At 43.9% G+C, this 21742-nt stretch overlaps 1 protein-coding gene across 1 annotated transcript in view; it reads right to left on the bottom strand.

Moving 5' to 3' along the window:
- HYDIN (HYDIN axonemal central pair apparatus protein) overlaps window positions 1-21742 on the bottom strand; it is a 2467744-nt gene that overhangs the window by 1741940 nt on the left and 704062 nt on the right. The window contains exon 17 of the mRNA XM_085640020.1: window positions 15817-15981. Within this exon, the coding sequence (XP_085496146.1) occupies window positions 15817-15981 (165 nt within the window). The remainder of the gene's footprint in view (window positions 1-15816; window positions 15982-21742) is intronic.

Raw genomic sequence — 21742 nt, 5'->3', positions numbered from 1 at the left:
CCAATTTATGTTACTCCGGTTGGGTATTATGGAATCCAAAGACTTCATCCGATCCTGGAAAAAACAGCCACAGAATCTATCTTGTAGACTATGTGGATATAAGAACGAAACATTAACTTATTTACTATGTGTCTGTCCTATATCCTTGGCGCAAAGGAAAATTCTTTTGAAATCATTATTTAGGAACATGGGAATATGCTCATGCCGGCAAACCATTATCACCAGTGGATGTTCAGCTACCCTTGCTTGTAAAGTTCATAACGCCTCTAAGGAAATTTCAAGCATAGGGTTATAGGACTAAGAACTGTGCCCATCAGTTGTAGTAAATCTACGCACTAGGATAGTAACCTCTGGGAGAAATTAATTACTGATGGTTTTAGAATGTGCTGTTTTTAGAGTGGTTTTATATGAAATTTGTGATTGTGAATGTTAATTAAGAAAAAGTAAATAGCGTACCTAAAGAATAATACGTTTTAGAAAAACAGCACATGGAAGTCAGAATGATGTAACATCTGGGAGGCACCTAATGAACAGTGATATTTTTATTTAATTGTAAAAACCTTTTTACATCAATGATATCCATTTTGTAGTGTTGTAATGGTTTTAAATAACTATATACAATATTCCTGTTAGAACATTCTGTAAGCTGGATTAGAGCGAGACGGTGACCCACCAAGACCTTTATCTGGGAACTGATTAGGATCGCATGACCGACGTAGGTGCACGGCAGGCCGTACTCCCCGTGTGTTTGGAGCTCAGTCGAGCCCAACTTTCGTTTTACTGCCCAGCACATTGACAGACACTGGAGGCACTACCAGGTGCTCTCTATTCTCACTGTCCTAAAGAAGACCCCATCCTAAGGCTGGAATCACCTAGCTGTTCTAACAGGGGTCGAAACGTAGACTACGACTAGCGCACAAGCCCTGATAACTGTGAATTGACAACAGTGTACTTCGAAGGCTATGTGTTACATAGGAACAATTGACCTATGCTAGGCTGGAATTGTACTTTGAAAATGTGATGAGTACATGTCACACCTCTTTTCCTTGTCCACCCTCCTCACGGTTTCACATTAACCAACAACACACTATCTTCTATTTTGCACACCCGAGCACCTATTTTTCTAAGTATTAGAACTATGTGGTGATGAAAGAGCAACTGTGTTGCCACATTCAGATTACGTTTATACCTTTTGTAAATAAATTACATTTGTTGCGAATACCAAATATGACACTGTGAATGCTGGCTTAATTTTACCTTGGTGTCTAAAATTGTTTACTGTTACTTTGACCACCCTCATATTGTACCGACAGGTCCAGGAGGAAGCACAGGTCGTGTGCCTCTCCAAGGCAGTGAAAGAGGGGAGAGCTGCAGCAAAGTATGCCATTAGGTGTGACATAGATATGACTGACTCGCTGTGTAAAGCATTTTTGTCAAAGGTGGCCTTACGGTGCTGCGCCTGGCTGAGAACATATGGCTGCTCGGGTGATGTTCAGGCTAACTTCATGGACATGCCCTTTGATGGGACTAGTCTCTTTGGTGAGAAGGCAGAATCTGCTTTGAAGGGCTTCAAGGAATATCGTGCAACCATGAGATCCTTGGGCCTCTTGGTTACACCTTGTGGCCTGTCTAACTTTCACCCCTTTCGTGACACAGGAAGGGGTTATCAACTGCCTCAGCCATACCCCAGCCACTGTCCTGCACAGACTCCTCAAGTTGTATGAGAACTTGGACGCTGTACATTCCAACCTCCTGGGAATGGTAGCCTGAAGTTGTCTGTCAACTGGCAGATGCAGCCTCCAAGCATTCCTAGTTTGGATCTGCATGACCATGCAACTACAGTTGGAGGGAGAATTCATCATCATCTCCTCCGCTGGAGGTCCTTAACATCGGACAACTGGGTCTTTCAGATCATTTAGGATGGCTATTCTCTTCCCTTTCTGTCTTTTCCTCCTCCTTTACTGCCAATTCAAGAATGGCTGACGGAGGATCATCTACTATTACTGCGAGAGGGAGTTACATCTCTCCTGGTCAAGGTAGCTATAGAGGAGGTTCCGATTTCAGAAACAGAGAATAGTTGTTACTCACGCTATTTTCTGAAACCAAAAAAGAAAGGTCTACGTCCTATTTTGGACCTCCGGACCGTCAATCTCTTCCTCAAAAAGGAGAAATTGAAGATGCTCACTTTGACTCAGGTCTTGTCTACCTTAGACCAGGATTTGCAGGATGTGTATTTTCACATCCCATCCTGCTTGCCCACAAGGTTACCTGCGATTCAAGGTAGGCCACAAGCACTTTCAGTTGACAGAGCTACCTTTTAGCCTTACCAGCGCCACTCAGGTGTTCATCAAGGTGATGGCGGTGGTCGCAGTTCATCTGCACAGGTTAGGGGTATCAGTCTTTCCTTATCTCGACGACTGGCTGTTGAAGGCATCGTCGCTCCAGGCTGTTGTTTCCCACCTCTAGTCGACGGTGGACCTCCTGCATTCAGTGTGGTTTTCTATAAACGGCCAAAGCCACACCTGACTCCTTCTCAGACGCTCTCTTTTATCTGAACTGTTCTGGACACAGTGCAGTTTTGGGCATATCCTCCTGAGCAGCAGGTCCAGGATATTCAGGTTATGATACCGATGTTTCAGCCTCTATCCTGGATTTTGGTGAGAATGACTCTGAGGCTGCTGGGACTCATGGCTTCCTACATCCTGTTGGAAGATCATGAGAGATGGCGTATGCGGGCTCTGCAGTGGAACCTGAAGTTCTATTGGGCGCAGCATAATGGGAATCTCTCCGATATGGTTCTGTTCTCAGCAGGAACTGCAAAAGACCTGCAGTGGTGGCCAACTAACCGCGATTGGGTTACAGGCAGATTCCCTTACCCTTCCCCAGCCAGATCTCACAGTAGTGACAGATGCATCACTCCTGGGATGGGGTGGCCATTTGGGAGAGGTGAAGATCAGAAGACTCTGGTCTCCGGCGGAGTCGGGCTCCACATCAACTTATTGGAGCTTCGGTCGGGCCGACTAGCATTGAAAGCATTTCTTCCTTCTGTCAAGGGGAATTTGGTGTAAAAGTTCACAGGCAGCACGATCCTCATGTGGCACTGCAACAAGCAGGACAGTGTGGGGTCGTGGACCGTTTGACAAGAGGTCTCATGCCTCTGGGCATGGCTGGAACAGCAAGGCATGACCCTGGTGGTTTAACACCTGAAAGGTTCTCTGAACACCAGGGCGGACAAACTCAGCCGTCGATACCTAGTGGATCACGAAAGGTGTCTCCAATCGGCGTTGGTGCAAGGTCTCTTTCAGCATTGAGGAGAGCCTTGGTTAGACCTCTTCGCCTCCATAGAGAACGCGCAATGTCAGAAGTTTTGCGTGCTGGAGTTTTCAAGTCGGTATTGCTCGGCGGCGCTTTTAGTCGCCCATACCACTTTTGCCCAGAGTTCTCAAGAAGATCAGGAATGACAGGTCCAAGTCATTTTTGTGGCTTCAGACTGGGCACAGAGAGTCTGGTATCTGGAGCCTCTTCAAAGGAGCATCGATCCTCCAATAAGGGTGCCTCTTCAGGAGGATCTTCTGTCACAGCACCAGCAGGGGAGGGTCCTCCACCTGAACCTGCCAACTCTCCGCCTGTTGGCGTGGATATTGAGCTATGACAGTTGATAGCTTTCGACCTTCCACCCGAAGTATGGAAGGTAGTCTTAGAGGCCAGGCGCCCTCCACTAAGACGATATACGCCTGCTGTTGGCAAAAGTTTGTGAATTATTGTACAGAAAGGTCTATTGACCATCTTTCTGCTTTTCTATCTAATAGTCTTCTCTTTATTCTTATCCTTGCCCAGCAGGGTTCTGCTTTGGGTACTCTCAAGGGTTATCTTTCTGCTCTGTCTGCTTTCTTTAAGCTGCCGGACCAACCATCCTTATTCAAATCTCCTATTGTTAATAGGTTTTTAAAAGGACTTGTACATGTGTTTCCACCTACGCCCTTTGTCATACCACAGTGGGATCTCATTCTGATTCTCACATATCTCATGACTGTTCCCTTTCAGCCTTTACATAATTGTCCCCTCCTAAAGCTCACCATCAAGAGACAGCCTTTCTAGTGGTGATAACATCTGCCCAGAGAGTGAGTGAAACGCAGGCTTTGTCAAACAATTCTCGTTGCCTAATGACAATCCTGGATAAGGTGGTGCTTCGCACCCATGCCTCATTCCATCCAAAGATGGTGACCCCATTCCATCTGGGTCAATCAGACACACTGCCCACCTTGTTTGCTCTCCTACATCCCTCTAAGGAAGAGGAGTGTCTTCATCATCTGGACCCAAAAAAGAGCGTTGACATTCTACCAAAGGAGTTCTGAGTGGATGACCAACTCTTTGTGGGTTAGTTAGGAGATAAAGAAGGTCGGGCTGTGCAGAAGCAAACCAATTCGCACTGGGTTGTTATCTGTGTTAGATTCTGCTATGCCCTGGCTAGGAAGCAGCCTCCAGAAAGCTTATGAGCCCATTCTAGCGGGGGAAGATTACGACCACTGCATTGGGTCGTGGGGTGCCAGTCCTGGACATCTGCCAGGCTGCAACATGGGCTTCACTGCACACGTTTGTGAAACACAACTGCCTCGACAATAAGGTCCACAGTGATGGGTCTTTCGCCAGTTCGGTCCTGCAGGATTTTTTAGACTAGCAAATCAGTCTGTAGCCCACCACCAGGAAGTATGTCTTGGGTATCTTTCCGAACGTAAGGAATCAGCAGCTAGAAGTCTCTATCAGATGAACAAGTTACTTACTGTTGGTAATGCATTGTCTGGTAGAGCCCACATCTAACTGCAGATTTCTTACAAACCCACCCTTGTCTCCTCACTCTGTGGACTAATTTTTAGGGCTAAAGTTGTTCCTCTTTGCAGGGCCCTCTTTTTGACACACAAAAGTCAGTACACTTCATGGCTTTGCGCTTCTGACGTGGAAAAGTGAAAAGGAACTGACACCGCGTACCTAGGTGGCACCTATATAGGTGACCGCGACGTCACGACTGACGCCAATGATGTTGGCAATGTCACGCGGAGCCGGACAGAGCCACCCAACAGTCCGCAGGGATACTGCTCATGTAAAAAGTTTCTGGATCTAGTCTGATGCCTGGGGAATTCAAAGGTAAGGAATATGCAGTTAGATATTGTCTCTACCAGAAAATGCATTACCAAAGGTTAAATAACTTGTTTGTTTACATAAATGTTAGTAATGTTTTCAAAATACAGCATGTCATTTTAAGTAATTTAGAATGTTTTATTCAATTTTTAAACATAATTTATAGTGCTGTAGCGGGTTGTTGGGATTTTAGGGAGATAGGGTGAGAAGTTGATTAGGTAATAATTAATTATGAATAATTAAATAAAATGTGTTTAATTATATGATTGATATGTATTGTGTAAAATATGTATATTTAGTTTTGCTATGTTATTTGCAGGCTGTTAGGTTTGTAAGGGTATAGGGTGAGAAGTTAAGTAATTAACTATTATTAATATTACATTGATTTTCAATTATGTAATTTATAGAATACTTATTTATTTTATAGTTTATAGGTGGACTGCTAGGTTTGTAGGGGTTAGGGTGGGAAGTTAAGTATGTAATAGTTAACAAATTATTGTTAATTATGGAATTAATTTTAATTATGTAAATATGAAATATTTATTGTAATTATATTTTAATTTTGTTTTATAGTGATAGGTTTGTTTGGTTAATTAAAATCATTACAATCATGTATAACATGATAGTCTCTTTTACAACGTGCATTACATAGAGTCCAAATAATCCAAACTATCCTCTACAGGAAAATAACAAACTGGTTAAAAACAGTAAACATCTTAGGGGCGGTCAGTTGCATATTAATAAAGCAAGAGCTCACTGTACACAAATCTGGGTTTTCACTTGAAATGGGACTGGCTCAAATCATTACAAAACCTATGCTAAAATTGCTGAAGTGCTTTACAATAATTCTCCTTCCTGTAACGTCTGATCAAATATTATTTGACAATAGACATGTGCGACTCAGTTTTCACAAACTAAGATATCACTTAAAATGGGGCATGTGTGAATCATTCACAAAGGCTGTGCAAAAATTGCTAAGGTCCTTAACGTTGATTCCCCATCCCTACCTTCTAATCAATCAATATATAACAATAGAGATATTTAGCTATTTGTAAGACCTGTTCAAGACTTAATAAAGTGATAACCATATTTCAGCTTCTGGACGGCTGATATAGTCAATAAGACATGTATAAAACATTTATAGAACTTATTTGTCAAGATACATGGTCACTGCAGTTTACTTTACACATAAAATAGCTCATCACTCGAGTAGGAACATGAGCAGATCATTCACAAAACTGCAAAAATTGCTAACATTCTTAGTGTTGATTCTCTGCCTTTAACCTGTTAAATCAGTCATGATTTAACAACATACAGCCCATTCACAAGGCCTGTGCAAATTTTGCTGAAGTGCTAAAAGTGAGTTCACTATCTTTTAACTTCGATCAGCTACTGATTATCAGTAGATCATGTATAAAAACTTCATAAAACATATGATAAAAACGGCAAACCGTGATGGAGCATGTTCAGAACATTTCCAAATCATACACAACTGCACTGAGGAGCTTACCATGGGTTCGTTTATATTGCACTTACATGTACTGAGATCAAATGGTTGGTTAAAATGACTTAAAGTCGAAAAAACTTCTTATGATAAGATGAAAAAAATATGTTCCACCTCAGTCAAAAATTTAACATACAGGCAGGTAAATTGAATTCACTTGCCAGAGAAACATAAAATAAGTACTTGACGACATGTTCTCACCCCTGCTTTTAGAAACACAGGTTTTAATAAAATTCGGCGAGCACATAACAAATTTGAGCAGAAACATACTATATGGAATAGTGTTTCCTGTAGATAGCCACAGAACCTACAGCTGTTAGCTGGACATTCTTGGAGTCATTTTGGTGTCCTGTGCTTAGCTGAATACAGACAAAGTCTTAGCTTCAAAAATGCTTCCCGCAATGCATAGGGGAAAAGACATGGTCATATAAGTCTGAATGTCCAAGTTCTCATAAGAATTTATGACTGTCCAGACATGTTTTTTGGCTGATAGTGCACTTTTATCCTCATTAAACAAGCAAGATGTTATTGTTGGATTCAAAAAACGTTTAAAGCACTCTAGGTTCATTTCTGGAAGCTGTAATTCAAAAGTCTGATAAGACTCTGATGAGTAGGACCTCCATGCGCCAGTATAGGAAGAGTTGCCGATTTCCTTCCAGCACATATATTTTAGTTGCAGGCTGCTAGGTTTGTCAGGGTCTAGGGTGTAAAATTATGCAAAAATTACAAAATTATTATTAATTAATTATTGAATTGATTTTAATTATGTAAATTATGGAATCCTTATTTTTTAAATACATTTTAGTTAAGGGATGCTAGGTTTGTCGGGGGCTGGGCGATGTTTATTAAGTAAAAATTAACAATTAATTACTAATTGCTCATTCATTATTTAATTGATTTTAAATATGTAAATTATGGTATACTTGTTTTTTTTGTTATATTTTAGGTGGGAGCTGCTAGGTTTGTAGATGTATAGGGTGGGAAGTTAATACGTGAATAACAATTATTTATTCATTGATAACTATTGAACAGCAATTATGTAAAATAATTTGTCTTAGTATTATTAATACACACACATATGCATATATATATATTTTCATGTAAATTAAAAAAATTTATATTAAGTGTTTAAAAAAGATTCTACATTTGTGAAGTCCAACTCTTTCTACATTGTTACACAGACTGGGGTGGAAAAAGTAAATCTTATGCATGATCAGTCCAACATTTTCCATATGATTGTTTGGACTGGAGTGGAAAGTGTAAATTTCTACCCTCCGAAATCCAATGTTTTCCCTATTGTTCCACTGCCTGGAGTAGGAATACTAATCTAACCCCTTTGAAGTCTAAAGCTTTCCGTACTATTGCACTGCCTGGAGTAGGCCTAGTAAATCTAAATCCTTCGAAGTCCAACACTTTCTCTACTGTTGCATAAACTAGGGTAGGAATGGTATATTTAATATTCTTAGACTCCGATAGTTTTCATAATACTGATTAAATTGATTTTATAGTAATACATGTTTCATTTAGATTTTATGTTTGTTTTTATTTATGAATTGATTTGAATGTTTATAGTATTTTGAGTGAAATTAGTTTTTTGTTTTTTTGGAGTTTTATCATTTTAATATCTACATTTATATTTTTTTATTAACTTGTTTATAATTTTTTTTTTTGCATATAAATATGTATATAGTGTAACATAATTAATAATATGGATCTGCTTGCTACTGCCACCGCCTTTACCCATTGTGTGCCTTGCCTGATTTATGTGCCCTGTTTAGCCTTTCATTTCCTGTCTAGCTTGCTCATTTTATTTTGTCCATTTAGCCTTTATTTTCTGTTAGTCATTGTGTTGTATTGCCTGTATTTCCCGCTGCCTCACTGGGCGCTTCCTGAAATTTCTCTTCCTCCTGCCTCCCGCTTCTCTCTGCCTAGAACCCTCCCTACCCCAGGATCTACTTAAGAGAGAGGGAGGCAGCAGCATTGACCCCATTGAGCAGGTCCTGTGCCAGCTCCCCCTCACAGTCTCTCCAGGTCTCCTGCTGATGCCTTCTGAGCAGTGGTGCGAGTCCCGCCCAAGTCACCACCGCTCCCTGCCTGCTACAGCCACCGCCTTCATCCATTGTGTGCCATGCCTGATTTATGTGCCCTGTTTAGGCTTTCATTTTCTGTTCAGCTAGCTCATTTTATTTTGCCCAGGTAGCCTTCATTTTCTGTTAGCCATTGTGTTGCCTTGCCTGTGTTTCCCATGTCTTGCCCGGCGCTTTCCAATGTTTGGCTTTACCGCGCTTCCCGCTGCCCAGCACCCTTCCCTCCCACAGGACCTACTTAATGGAGGCTGCAGCATGGACACGCGTAAAAGCAAGCCCCTCGATGCCTGTCATTGCCTGAACTGCGCCCAGCGCCAGGAACACTAGGCTCTCCTGCCACTCACTGATACTCCTCCGCCAAGATCCAGATCCAGATCCTGGACTCCAGACGCCACAACAATTGCTTCATCACCGCTCCTCAATTTACTGAAAGACCTTTCACCTGCCGCCGCTTCACTTGCAATGCAGAACTGCCCATCCACACATGAACCCTCGCCATACCCACCTGGGAGCCCACGAACAACCCAGAACTGCTCCAAAGCATTTTGCTCAACACCCGGTCCCTCTGCAAACATGTCACAGAAATCTGGGACACCATCACCACCCGCATCCTGACATGATCTTCACCACCGAGACATGGCTCAACTCCAGACATCGCCTCTGCAATGCCCGACGGCTATAAGATGATACACTGAGACTGTGCCAACAAACACGGAGGAGGCATCACCATCATCCGCTGGGAAACCATCCGATGCACCACCACCAAAGACGACGCCACATCAATCATGGAACACCTCAACTTCCAACTCCAAACCGACGCCAGGACAACATTGGGAGGAACCCTCACCTGCAGACCCCCTGACCGAGCCGGCTATTCTGCAACATCATCTCCGAATTCATCACCCCTCTGGCGATCAACTCCAATCACTTCATCCTACTCAGCAACCTCAACTTCCACCTCAACGATCCCAACTAAGCCACCTTCACCAATCTCCTGGAAAGCATGAGTACCATCAGCCTCAGCCAACTGGTCACCGACCCCACACGCAGCGCAGGATACACTTTGGACCCAATCTTCACATCCAGCAACAGAGTCAAGAACAGTCATTTCACCGAACTTACCTGGACTGACCTTGCCATCGTCCACTTCAGCATCGCAGGATCCCCGCGTGCCACCACTAAGCCCCCGAGCTCCTCCCACCACAGCTGGAACAAAGTGACTGGGACCCAGTGGACAGAGGCCCTCAAAATCAGCCAGGCTGGCGCTGCATCAAATCCGAAGCAGGCCTTCCAGAATTTCTCTGATTTGATAACCAAATGCGCTGACAGAGTCGCCTGATGAAGCTAGCCAAAACCAGCAGACCATCAAGACAAGTCAGCTGGTATACACCAGAACTCAGTACCATCAAGCACAACTGCAAACAACTGGAAAAACAATGGTGCACAGCCAAAAACACTGTTAACCGAACTGTCTTCAAAGCAGCCCTCAAGAAGTACCACCTATGCATCAAGGACACAAAATGATCTCCGTCACAGACCACATTGAATCAAGCACCAACCACACTAAGGAACGCTTCAAAATCGTTAGAATGTTTTCCTCCCCATCAACCACCGAGAAAATGGCTCGCCCTTCCCAAGAACCCTACAACACCTTGTTGAACTACTTTTACACAAAGATACCCACCATCTACAACAACTTTGACCCCCCCAAAACCTACCGACTTTGAACTCAACAACCTCCACCCACCTACGGACACCTGCTACTCGATCACCACTTATAATTCACTCACCACACAGATCACCACAGCCACCATGTCCTCCATCCATTCCGTAACACCCACGGGCCACTGCCCCCACAATCTCTTTAACCTCAGAACCAAAGAACTCAGCACAGAACTCACCATCATCCTTAACACCTCCATCATCACTGCGGCATTCCCCAACAGATGGAAACAAGCAGAGGTCAGACTCGGCCTGAGGAAACTCTCCGCTGACCCCAGTGAAATAAAAAATGACCGTCCCATCTAGTTGCTTCCGTTTCCCACCAAAGTCATTGAGAAGGCTATCAACCACCAGCTCACCGAACACCTAGAAAAAAACAAATCTGCTTAACGCCTCCCAATCCGGCTTCCACAGCACCAAGACCGCCCTGATAGGTGCCAGCGACAACATCAGATCCCTACTCGACAGGGGTGAAACAGCAGACCTGATGCTCCTTGACCTCTCAGTGGAATTTGACACTGTATCCCACCATATCCTCATCAACAGACTCAACTGCATCGGTGTCCAGGGGGATGCCCTCAAATGGATTGCACCCTTCCTCACAGGACGAACTCAGAGAATCCGCCTACCACCCTTCACCTCAGAACCCAAGAGCATCATCTGCGGCATACCACAAGGATTGTCCCCAAGTCCCACCCTGTTCAACACCTACATGACCCCCCTAGCTGACACTGTTAGAACACATGGACTCAACATCATATTCTATACAGATAACAACAAACTCATCCTCTCACTCACCAAAGACCCCTACACCACCAGAAAAAACTTCTGCAATGCATGACCGGTGTCACTGACTGGATGAGGACCAAATGCCTGGAGCTCATTAGGGACAAGACGGAAGTGCTGATCTTCTCGAAGGAACTCTCCCTGTGGGACAACACCTGATGGCCCCACAAGTTTAGACCCACAGACCGCATGCGCAACCTCAACATCATCCATGATAGAAAACTCAGCATGAAGCACAAAATCAACGCATTCGCCTCCTCCTTCTTCTACACTCTCAGCATGCTCGGAAAAATCTTCAGATGGATCCTCATCAACACCCAAAAAGACTGTCACCCACGCCTTCTTTGCCTGCCGGCTAGACTACGGAAACAAGCTCTACACAGGCATTACCACCAAACTCCTCAAGAAACTCTAGACCATACAGAAAGCAGCAATCAGCCTCATCTTCAACCGCCCCAAATGGACGTGCCTCACCCCTCACCTCAGGAACCTCCATTGGCTTCCCATACAGAAGAGATGCCAGTTCAAGATCCTGACTCACGCCAACAGAGCCCTACAAGAGCAGGGACCAGCATACATCAACCACCGCTTGAACTTCCACCAACCCGCCAGACACCTGTGCTATTCCTCCCTGACCATCACACACACACCCTGCATTCGCCGAAGCCCCAGTGGAGGTCGTTCCTTTTCCTCCTTTGCCGCCAAGGCCTGGAACGACTAACCCCTTCACCTACGAACATCAACCTCCCTCACAGAATTCAGAAGGGGGCTTTTCGACTGTGACCAGTGAAACCTCAGCACCCGGATACCCTCAGGGGTGAAGAGCAGTGCTTTATAAATGTCTGATTGCCCGATTGAAAGTCAGAATTGTTATTTGTTCAATTATTGTGCAAGTCAATTCGAATTCATCGTTATGGAGGCATTTGGGGATTAATCGATCTATTTAACAGAAAATCGGAGCATTGGTCAGTAACCTTATCTAGCTAATCCACCTATAGCTTCTACGTATCTAACCTTCAGCTCTGCAACAGCTGCCACCATACTAAGTTACTACGTATAAGGTTGGGAACAGTATGAGAAACCTTAGACACATATTCGGTTTTTCAAAAATGTATCTAAGCTATTTCGAGGGACAATAAATACTTGATTCAATAGAATGAAACTTGGGCAACCTAGAAGATGGAATATAGTATGATCTGTTCACGCAAACATCTCCACATGTCCGATTTAACCACAATGTCTATAAAAACCCTTGTGTATTGATGGCTGCCTTATGCCCTCTCAATTTGCGGACAGTCTATCTTTAGTTTAGGTCATCGAAAGGTTAAAGGTATCCCAAAATACTACAGTCATTCAGGAAACCTTGAATACCAGGATCCCTATCCTGATTGGAACTACATGGTATAAGGGGGAGGGGAAAAAAGGAGTTAAACTGTGAGAACATGATAGGCAGGCCAGTCCACATTCTAGAGACATAAAGTACCCATTTTTGGGGACCTAGATCATGACCATTACGATAGAGTATGACTTCTTTAGCAGTATCGAAACTCCACAAATGAAGATGGTAAAACAATCTCAGCAAGGCTAGTCGTTAAGGTATTGAGCCCCCATGTCAGCCATTCTGGTCTCCTGCAGGATACCCTGCAATTCGTATGGACGCAGGCTTTGCAGCGAACGCAGACGAGGTGACCTATGCGAAGGACTTCACCCCTGCCGGAATTATTGCAACTCCCACCTCAGAGAAATTGGTCTGAGCAAAGGAACTGTGAGAGAAGAGGTATGAAAGGGCTTGGGAACTGGCAAGTGGATGGAAAATTACAGGACTTTGTGGATCTCGTTGACGAATATGCCCTACCCTCCCAACAAGTTTTGCTGTATGGGACAGTAGTGGCAAGCGTGCGGTGGGCATGGGGAGGACAGGCAAGAACCCCCTGAAACATAGAGGGCTACAAACCATCTGCACTATTCCTGGGTAAGGACATGCGATTACACTCATTTATAGAACATTAACACAGGCACAAAATGTGCTGCATGAGCTACAAGATCAATGCTCTCGAGATCTAGTCCAGGCACTCTCAAACGAGGACTGGCACAACATTCTAAGATATATGCCCCAAACGTTTTACAATGCTTGGTTCCAACTAATCCAAGTATACTTCCTCTACAGGGCATAATTAACCCTAAAGCACATTAACCTGATGTTCCCAAAGAAAGAGGTGACATGCCCTCAGTTTCAAGAGGTCGGCAGGACTTCTATCACATAGTTTTGGATGTGTGACCCATGCTCCTTATTGTGAAGCAGCGGTAAGTTACACCAATGCCACTGTAATATAGTCACATCCCTGGCGGCTTGCCTCCTGGGCCTATTTACTAAACCTAAAACCAATGTGATTTCTGCAGGATTTGCTGACCTAGCCCTGGTCCTTCCACAGTGCCTTACAACCCAGTTTTGGAAATCCACCAAGGGGCCCACACTCCAAGGGTGGGAAAAGAATATCCAAAAGTGGGGTGAAACTAAATACCCTGAAATGTGAATGGGATAGGGGCAAGTTGGAGACACTGAATATAAAGTTATATTATATGAAGGCTCACCACTAGCATGCCATGCAGTAGTTAGATGGGAGTAAGAATTAACAGAAGGGATTCTTGGAGGGAATAGATGAAGTCACATTGATGAGGAACTTGTTGATGAGGAGCAAGAATATCCCGCCACATGTGCCTGTTGCAATTAGACAAGTTTGTACACCATCAAGGACAGAATGGCAAAGAAAGTCTTAAGGGATCCGGTGACAGCCTTGGATATATAGATTTGGAGCAGCTCAAAATAAGGCAGTAGGAAGTCAGTAAGGAGGAGGCTGTTTGACTCTCGCCAATTTATATCCTGCAAACATATTCTTGACCTTCAAGGGAGCTCAGCAGAAATAAGAGCTAGGAAAATTACACTTCCCTTCCAAATAGCCAGCATAGTTAGAGAAATATGGACCCATTTCACAAAGGCATTCGAACATACTTATGCAACAATAACGTTGATAGCATTGCCTCGAAGCAAGAAATCTATTTCTACCATATATAGAGCATTATGGGCTGACAGACTTAAAACTAAATTAAAACTGCAGGAAAAATGTCAAACTTACCAAGACGAGCCACTCACAAACAAAGAGTGGAAGGAAGTCTGTCAAAGTCTAAATCAAGTAACGGATGATTTAAGCTAATACAATACAATTATGTTCACATGACAAATTTGAATCTGAATAAATTAAGAAAAATCTACCCTGTAGGATCTTCAAGGTGTCCTAGATGCCCAGCTGAAGAGGCCAACTTTATACAGGTCATGTGGTGCTGTGAAGGTATATAGAGATTTTGTAACGGAGGTCCTTCAAAGGCTTGAGAATGTGTAAGAGTAAGATAGCCTTGAAAGAACCAGTGCCTGTTGTGGTTGATCACGCAAAGGAAAAAGGGACAGGTTGGTACAATTGTTTTTATATTGGGTACTGTACTGCCTAAGAGGCGAATAGCTATACACTGGCTAATTCCTAGAATTACATCCACTGACAGTTGGGTTAGAGACATGATAGAATGGGCTACACCATAGGAAATTAAAATTAAACAGGTGGGAAGGAAGGGTAAGATAGTTGAGGACTTGATGGAATGGACACAAATTGTCTGAACCCTTCCCAACCTTCCAGGAACCAGACCTCCATGAGAGGTAATGAGCACTGGCGAAATCGTCTATAACAGCGGAGAATGTCATGAGATTGGGTGAGGGAACAATAATTGATGGTGTTGAGTTGGGTTTTGGGTAAATAAAACTGCCCATGTGTGAAATTCAACAGATAATTGTCTGGTCCTTCCTAGGACTCAGAAAATGTACATAATGTCTGGATATTTTGTTTATGGACGATGGTTGGATAGGGGTTCCACAGACCTGATTGCTTGATCTCTAGTGATAAAAATGAGGTAGTTAGGGTGGTGGAAAGAGGCTTGCCTAATAATTAAAGGCTGAGTTTTTGTGTCTGTGTTCCGTCAAAGGGCTTCCCCACATCTTTGGAGCTATTTCATGCCCCAACTCTTGCTCCATCTTTTCTGCCCTGGTGTTTTTGGATAGTTAGTGGAGTCAATGTGGAATTTGTGAAGGATGGAAAGCAGGATTCTATCATGTGGCCTATGTTTAAATCATTTTTCCAGCCCAGGAAGTGGTCTTGACGCTCCTTCTTCATGGTCAGGTGAAGGACCCAATGGTGAAGTTGAGGATAAGCAAACCTCTCAGATTCAGGGAGGTGGATTTTTTGTTTAAGGACTTTGAATGTGATTATCTGTTGGTTTGCAAAGAGGGAACCAACCAGAAGTCAATTTTCATACCGCCATAACTTTATTCACTGATGTTAAATGCAGAAATAATCCAAAGAACAAGCAAGGCTGAATTGATATAGTCGGCTAATAACAGCAGTTCATCCATCAACTCACAAAGCTGGACTCTTAGTACTAACGAGGGCACAGAACATTGCACATTTACGGCATCTGGTGCATAATTACAAATGTCTGACTGTGTTACAATAAAGGATGCAGTGAAGAAGCTCTTACCAGAAGAGGTTCTTTTTGTCCAAAGACAGCAATATGAGCCTTAATGTTCAGGTCACCAGTCACCTGAGCTTCTACTACCAAAGGGATTTCTGCAGTGCTGTGTGGCTCGATGATGCCCCGAGGAATGGGGCTGGAGTACAACACTGAGGGATTCTCCAAAGGTTCCTGCAAAAATATAAACACATATGCCATGATGAATTGTACAGTTTTCACAGGATATGAGAGTTTGCATTTAGATTATGTTGGTTACTTTCAATGGAGGTTCTATTCAATGTTTTATTGGTTGCAGGGGCTGCTAACAGGAGTTGAGATTTTGTGCACAGATAGATAACTTCTTTTGGCTCTATACCTCCTACAATGAAGTAGCCCTCAACGTTTTTTTCTATGAACAGGATGCATACTGTAGAAAAGTAAAAATAATTACTTACTCTTTAGTGTTGTCCTGAAGCTGTGACAATTTAAAATATGTAATGAACCCAAAACTAGGGCATTCCATTATAACACAGGCAACATTGTACTATTTAGGGTGGTCCCTTTTAGTAGTTGCTTGCATAGTTTCTAGTACTTTACACATTTCCCTTTGCCGCAATGGATCTACTCTGTACATAGATTCTAAGCACTTTAAAAGCAACAGCAAAATATAAATACTTACAGTCCATGTGTTCATGTTTAATGGTTCTCTTTTCTAAGTCAGCGACTGGATGACCTTCAGGCTCTGCTCTTGAAGGCCATGGTAGATTCATGAAGCACGGAGAACTACTGTAATTAGCAGCCATGTGAAAGCTGCAGATTTTTTCTATTTCTGAAAACCCCCCAGCTGCAAGATAACCCATGGAGAGATTTTAAACACAGTCACAGGCAGGTGCTGGATAGGGCCCAATTATGGCAGAGTTTTAGATCCAGAAAGAGTTTGGCAATGAGCAGGCAATAAAGAATCTGCAGAAGAAACAGCATCCACCAGAAACAATATTACTAAGTATGTAAACCTTTAATAAAAAATGATCCACAATGCAGATTATTAACATATGAAGAGTACTCAGAAATCCCAACAAATCTGGATAGTAGAACTTCAGATAAGCAAACTAAGCTGGCTTACCCTAAGTTTCATGAAAAGCTTTACTCACAGAACATAAATCAAGGTAGTACTGGTGTTTAAAAGTATGGACTGAAAAGTAAGTGGCTGCCTTCCAGATCTCCTGCAAAGAAATCCCTCACTATAAAGCAGTAAAGTCCGCTAAGCCCTTCATTGCATGTATATCTATTTGAGAAACATTCTGGGAATATCGGCCTGGACATTGCTTTCGGCTACCAAATCATGCACTTGAATATAGATGCTGCCCTTCCCTCACACACACACTTTGGACTGCCCAGTAGCAAATCACCATTGCTACCCTTCACAACTTCAAAGAACCCACAATCTGCTCCACTGGCATAGTGTATAAACGTGGTACTGTATGATAACCCCAACACCTGTCCTGCACCTTGAAAAAACCTTTAAGAGCCAGTTTGATCATTCTCAGCTCCAAAAAAGTAACATAAATGTGCTCCGAAGGTGACAAATGGTCACTCACATACAGATACTTCGAACACATTGGCCATCCTGTCAGGAGGTACAAAAGGGGGTGGTGATGGACGGAGCATCAGAACCAATCAAACACTAACACCCAGTCAACAGATCTGGGTTTGATCCATCACCGTTCTTTAGCCCACTCTGCCACCCCAGTTCACACATGGCCATATGCAAATCAGTCTGACCCTGTGCCTCATGGGAACAGTCCAGCCCGAACTGCCAAGCCATGCCTTCCCTGGACCGGAAACAAGCTTCCTAGGACCGGTTTCTGGCATTTCAGCCGTCTTCAGCCAGGCTTGCTTGAATCCAGTGGCAAAGTGAGCAAGGGACTCACGTCTGAGCATACCCTGCCAACTTATGGCGAACAAAGCGGTACAAAAGGGGGTGGTGATGGACGGAGCATCAGAACCAATCAAACACTAACACCCAGTCAACAGATCTGGGTTTGATCCATCACCGTTCTTTAGCCCACTCTGCCACCCCAGTTCAGACATGGCCATATGCAAATCAGTCTGACCCTGTGCCTCATGGGAACAGTCCAGCCCGAACTGCCAAGCCATGCCTTCCCTGGACCGGAAACAAGCTTCCTAGGACCGGTTTCTGGCATTTCAGCCGTCTTCAGCCAGGCTTGCTTGAATCCAGTGGCAAAGTGAGCAAGGGACTCACGTCTGAGCATACCCTGCCAACTTATGGCGAACAAAGCGGTACAAAAGGGGGTGGTGATGGACGGAGCATCAGAACCAATCAAACACTAACACCCAGTCAACAGATCTGGGTTTGATCCATCACCGTTCTTTAGCCCACTCTGCCACCCCAGTTCAGACATGGCCATATGCAAATCAGTCTGACCCTGTGCCTCATGGGAACAGTCCAGCCCGAACTGCCAAGACAGGACAGGAGGACATCCATAAAAACTTGAATGTGACAGAGTACAAGGGCGAAGTCCAGCCTCTTCAATAGGTTGTTTTTCTGCAGCCTCCACTGCAGATTTTAGCAAACATTCTACCTCATGAATAGGAAGTCTGAAACCTGCCTCTGCTGTTGACCACTGGGTTCTTTAACGCCCACTGGGCTTTCATCACTCCAACCTGAGATACAAGCATTATGTATGACACCATGTGGCTGATAAGGCCGAGAAATGTAAATGCCTGACCTCTCAAACTAATAATAAAATTACATAATCAGCGCATTTATTTTCAGGATACTCTATAGAGGCCTGAATGCTTTTAACATAAACCAGCACAGATCTGATGACAGGTTCGTGAATTCAATCTTTCTGATTGATAAGTGTGTGATTTTGAGAGGCAGAGGAAACAAAACCCAGTATGTGCAGCAGTGCATAGTCATGTATGGCAAGTAGACCATCTTTTCCTTGAAATAACCCTTCTGCCTAGATTCCACCACACAACACAGGTAAAGAGGTATCCACAGACACCACATATTTACAACCAGAATAGATTACATCCTTAATGTTCTTCCTGTACTTGTTGAGTTCTAAAATGGGGCTCAACACCTGGCCAACCTTTTTAAGACCATACAGCATCTGGAGTAAAAAGGTACAATACATTTCTTCTTGCAGTACGATGTTGTGGCTTGCTTAAGGAATATTTGCAAGGCCTCCTCTACAGCTTGCCTTGGTGCACTTCTGTTCTTCAGTTTCAAGGTTGAGGGCAGTCAAAATTAAAATAATGTATTAAGAGACTATCTTGCTCCCATCACCTGCAGAATTCACCAGTCCGAGATCAGCCCTTTTCATGCCAAGAAGAATGATGTTACACTACCTCTACAAGACATTACATGCTGTAACAGGATTATCAAAGCATCTTGCAATGATCAGCTAAACCAACTGTACTGTAGGTCAAGTTTCTCTACTCGGTCTGTCCTTTGCAACATTTTCTGTACAAGAATTATCTCACAAAAGACTGGTTTGTGATTAAATACCAAGTATGAATCATAGCAGAAGCCAAGAGTGAGGCTTTGTTGCTGAAGAGATGTCAGTCACCCTATCAATGGATGCAAAAAGGGAAAACCAGAATTAAATACATTTCCTCCATTTCCTCCTGGTGCAAGGTCACAGCCAGTGTGCAGGAAAGTGCCTATTTTTACATGGTTACCCCCCAACCTCTTGCCTAATATATGGTGCAACTTTGACTTAAAGTCTGCTGGGTCCTGCTAATCAGGTCCCCAGCACCAGTGTTCTTTCCCTAAACTGTACAATTGTTCCACAATTGGTACCCCTTTAGGATCCCTTTAAGTCCCTAGTAAGAGGTACCCCTGGTACCTTGGGCCTTGTAACTAAAAAGGGTCCCTAAGAGCTGCAGCACGAATTGTGCCACCCAAAGGGACTCCTCACCAAGCTCATGCAAACTGCCATTGCAGCCTTGTCTTGGTGCAGAGAAAACCGAAGAGTCGACATTGCACACATCCCTGAGTGCCACGTCTGCCAGCACTACATGTGGCATAGGTAAGACATCCCCTAAGGCAGGTACACTATACCCATGTGAGACCATATCTGCGAGAGTGGATATGTCCCAGTAATATCTTCGTTCACCCATAGATATTACCAGTGCATAGGGATGCCATAACGAGTACATGGGCTGGACACTTGTCATTACGAGCTACCCAGCTACATAATGGTTTCACTGTACCTCAAGGTGTTTGGTATGAAACACCCCGCCTTAATAAGCCCACATGGATTCCAGCACTGGATGTATTAATAAATGCACCCAGAGGGCACCTTAGAGGTGCTCCCTGAAACCCTTCCGACTACCAGTGTGTTGACTGACTGGTCTCGACCAGCCAGCTATCATAGACAGGTTTCTGACCTCCTGAAGTGAGAGCTTTTGCTTTGAGAGGTCAGGAAAAAGCCTGCTCTGGGCTGTGGTGTTCACAACTCCTCCAAGTAGGATGGGCATTCAAGCTTGGGAAGCTTCAAAGGCCCTGCCGCCTTTGTTATGCGACCTCAGGCCTCTCCAGATAGTGGAGGGGCCCACCCCCCTCTCCTGACCACACTTTTTGGCAGCAAGACAGGTGGGGAAATTACGAAGATTAGGAGGTGGGCCTACATTCAACCAGTACCACCCCTAGGGTGGGCCAGCTGATGTGGACCCCGCTTTTCAGATTCCTCAATGTTGTTTTGGAAGGAATTAGCATACTAGGTTCAGGGTTAATGCCACTTCCCACAGGAATTAATCATATAGAGGGTGTAGACACCCTAAATGTAGGTAACCCATTGGCTACTACCTCACACGCCCCGTAAATGCCCCTGAGTTGAGTATTTATGTGGCACCCCTGAACACAAGAACTCAGATACGATGGATCAACAGAAGGACGAAGAAGAGTTACTGCCTGGTGAGAACTGCAATAGAACTTTGGACAGTGAGACCAGTCCGGATTCTCATGGCACCGGGACCAAGTAGCCATAAAGGGAGGTCAGCATCACTCAGACCCACTTAGAAAGTGGCCAAGCTGCTTTGATTTTGCCCTGGCCAAGAGGTGCATCTTCAGACACCAGCCCAGCCGACCTAACCACTCTGCACCTTAGCCTCTCGGCCCGGGTCCCGATGAACCGGCTGTGCCCCCGTGGTCCACAATCCCTTGTGAACTGAGCCCCTGTTTGGGAGCCCTCGGACTTGCCCGCAAGGCCCCATGTGCAGCCTCTTTTCAGGCAGCCCCCCCTTCTCCGTAGCATCAGCTACCAGCCTCACCAACACCCTGCTTTTGGTAGGACCCAGGCGGTTCCAGAAGAACTGCTGGTAATACTTTGAACCTTGGTCCACTACTATTCCAATCCCAGAAGGTGAACCCCTGAAACCGACTATACCTACCTTTATGAATCTTTGACTTTTCCTTCAAAACGATTGCATTGTGCATAAAAGCACACAGGTCTGAACGCTTTACTTACCTGTCAATATTTTGAAAACTGTACTTACCTTTTTTTTTTTTTATAACTTTTTATTGATTTTAAATAATCCAGTTCACAACAGTACACAAATCAAGGCAAATATCACAATCAGTCTTCCAAAGTAGAAGTCAACAATAACTGTACCCATCACAGCGACATCACAGTATTACAGTATAACAATCAAGGTGATCACAGATGGATAATACACTCTAGAGCCGAACAGTTACAATCAGGAAGGGTCACAATTCTGCGTACAAGCAAAAACAAATAGGGCAAAAAGCTGTCCTAATCTATTAGTGTGGGCCCCTATAACCCTTATTCAATGAACATACCCATTATCATCCTGTTTCGTCAACAGATATTGCGCGTAAAGACCCCAAAAACTTTTACGGCGATTTTTGGAGGGCAGCAGTTCATTATAGACATCTGACTGAGTATTGCAGTAGAGCATA

Source organism: Triturus cristatus, chromosome 12 (genome assembly GCF_964204655.1).
Source record: "Triturus cristatus chromosome 12, aTriCri1.1, whole genome shotgun sequence".
Taxonomy (NCBI): Eukaryota; Metazoa; Chordata; class Amphibia; order Caudata; family Salamandridae; genus Triturus; species Triturus cristatus.
Note: the sequence above shows the minus strand (reverse complement) of the source record. Positions and strands in the feature narration are given on the sequence as shown.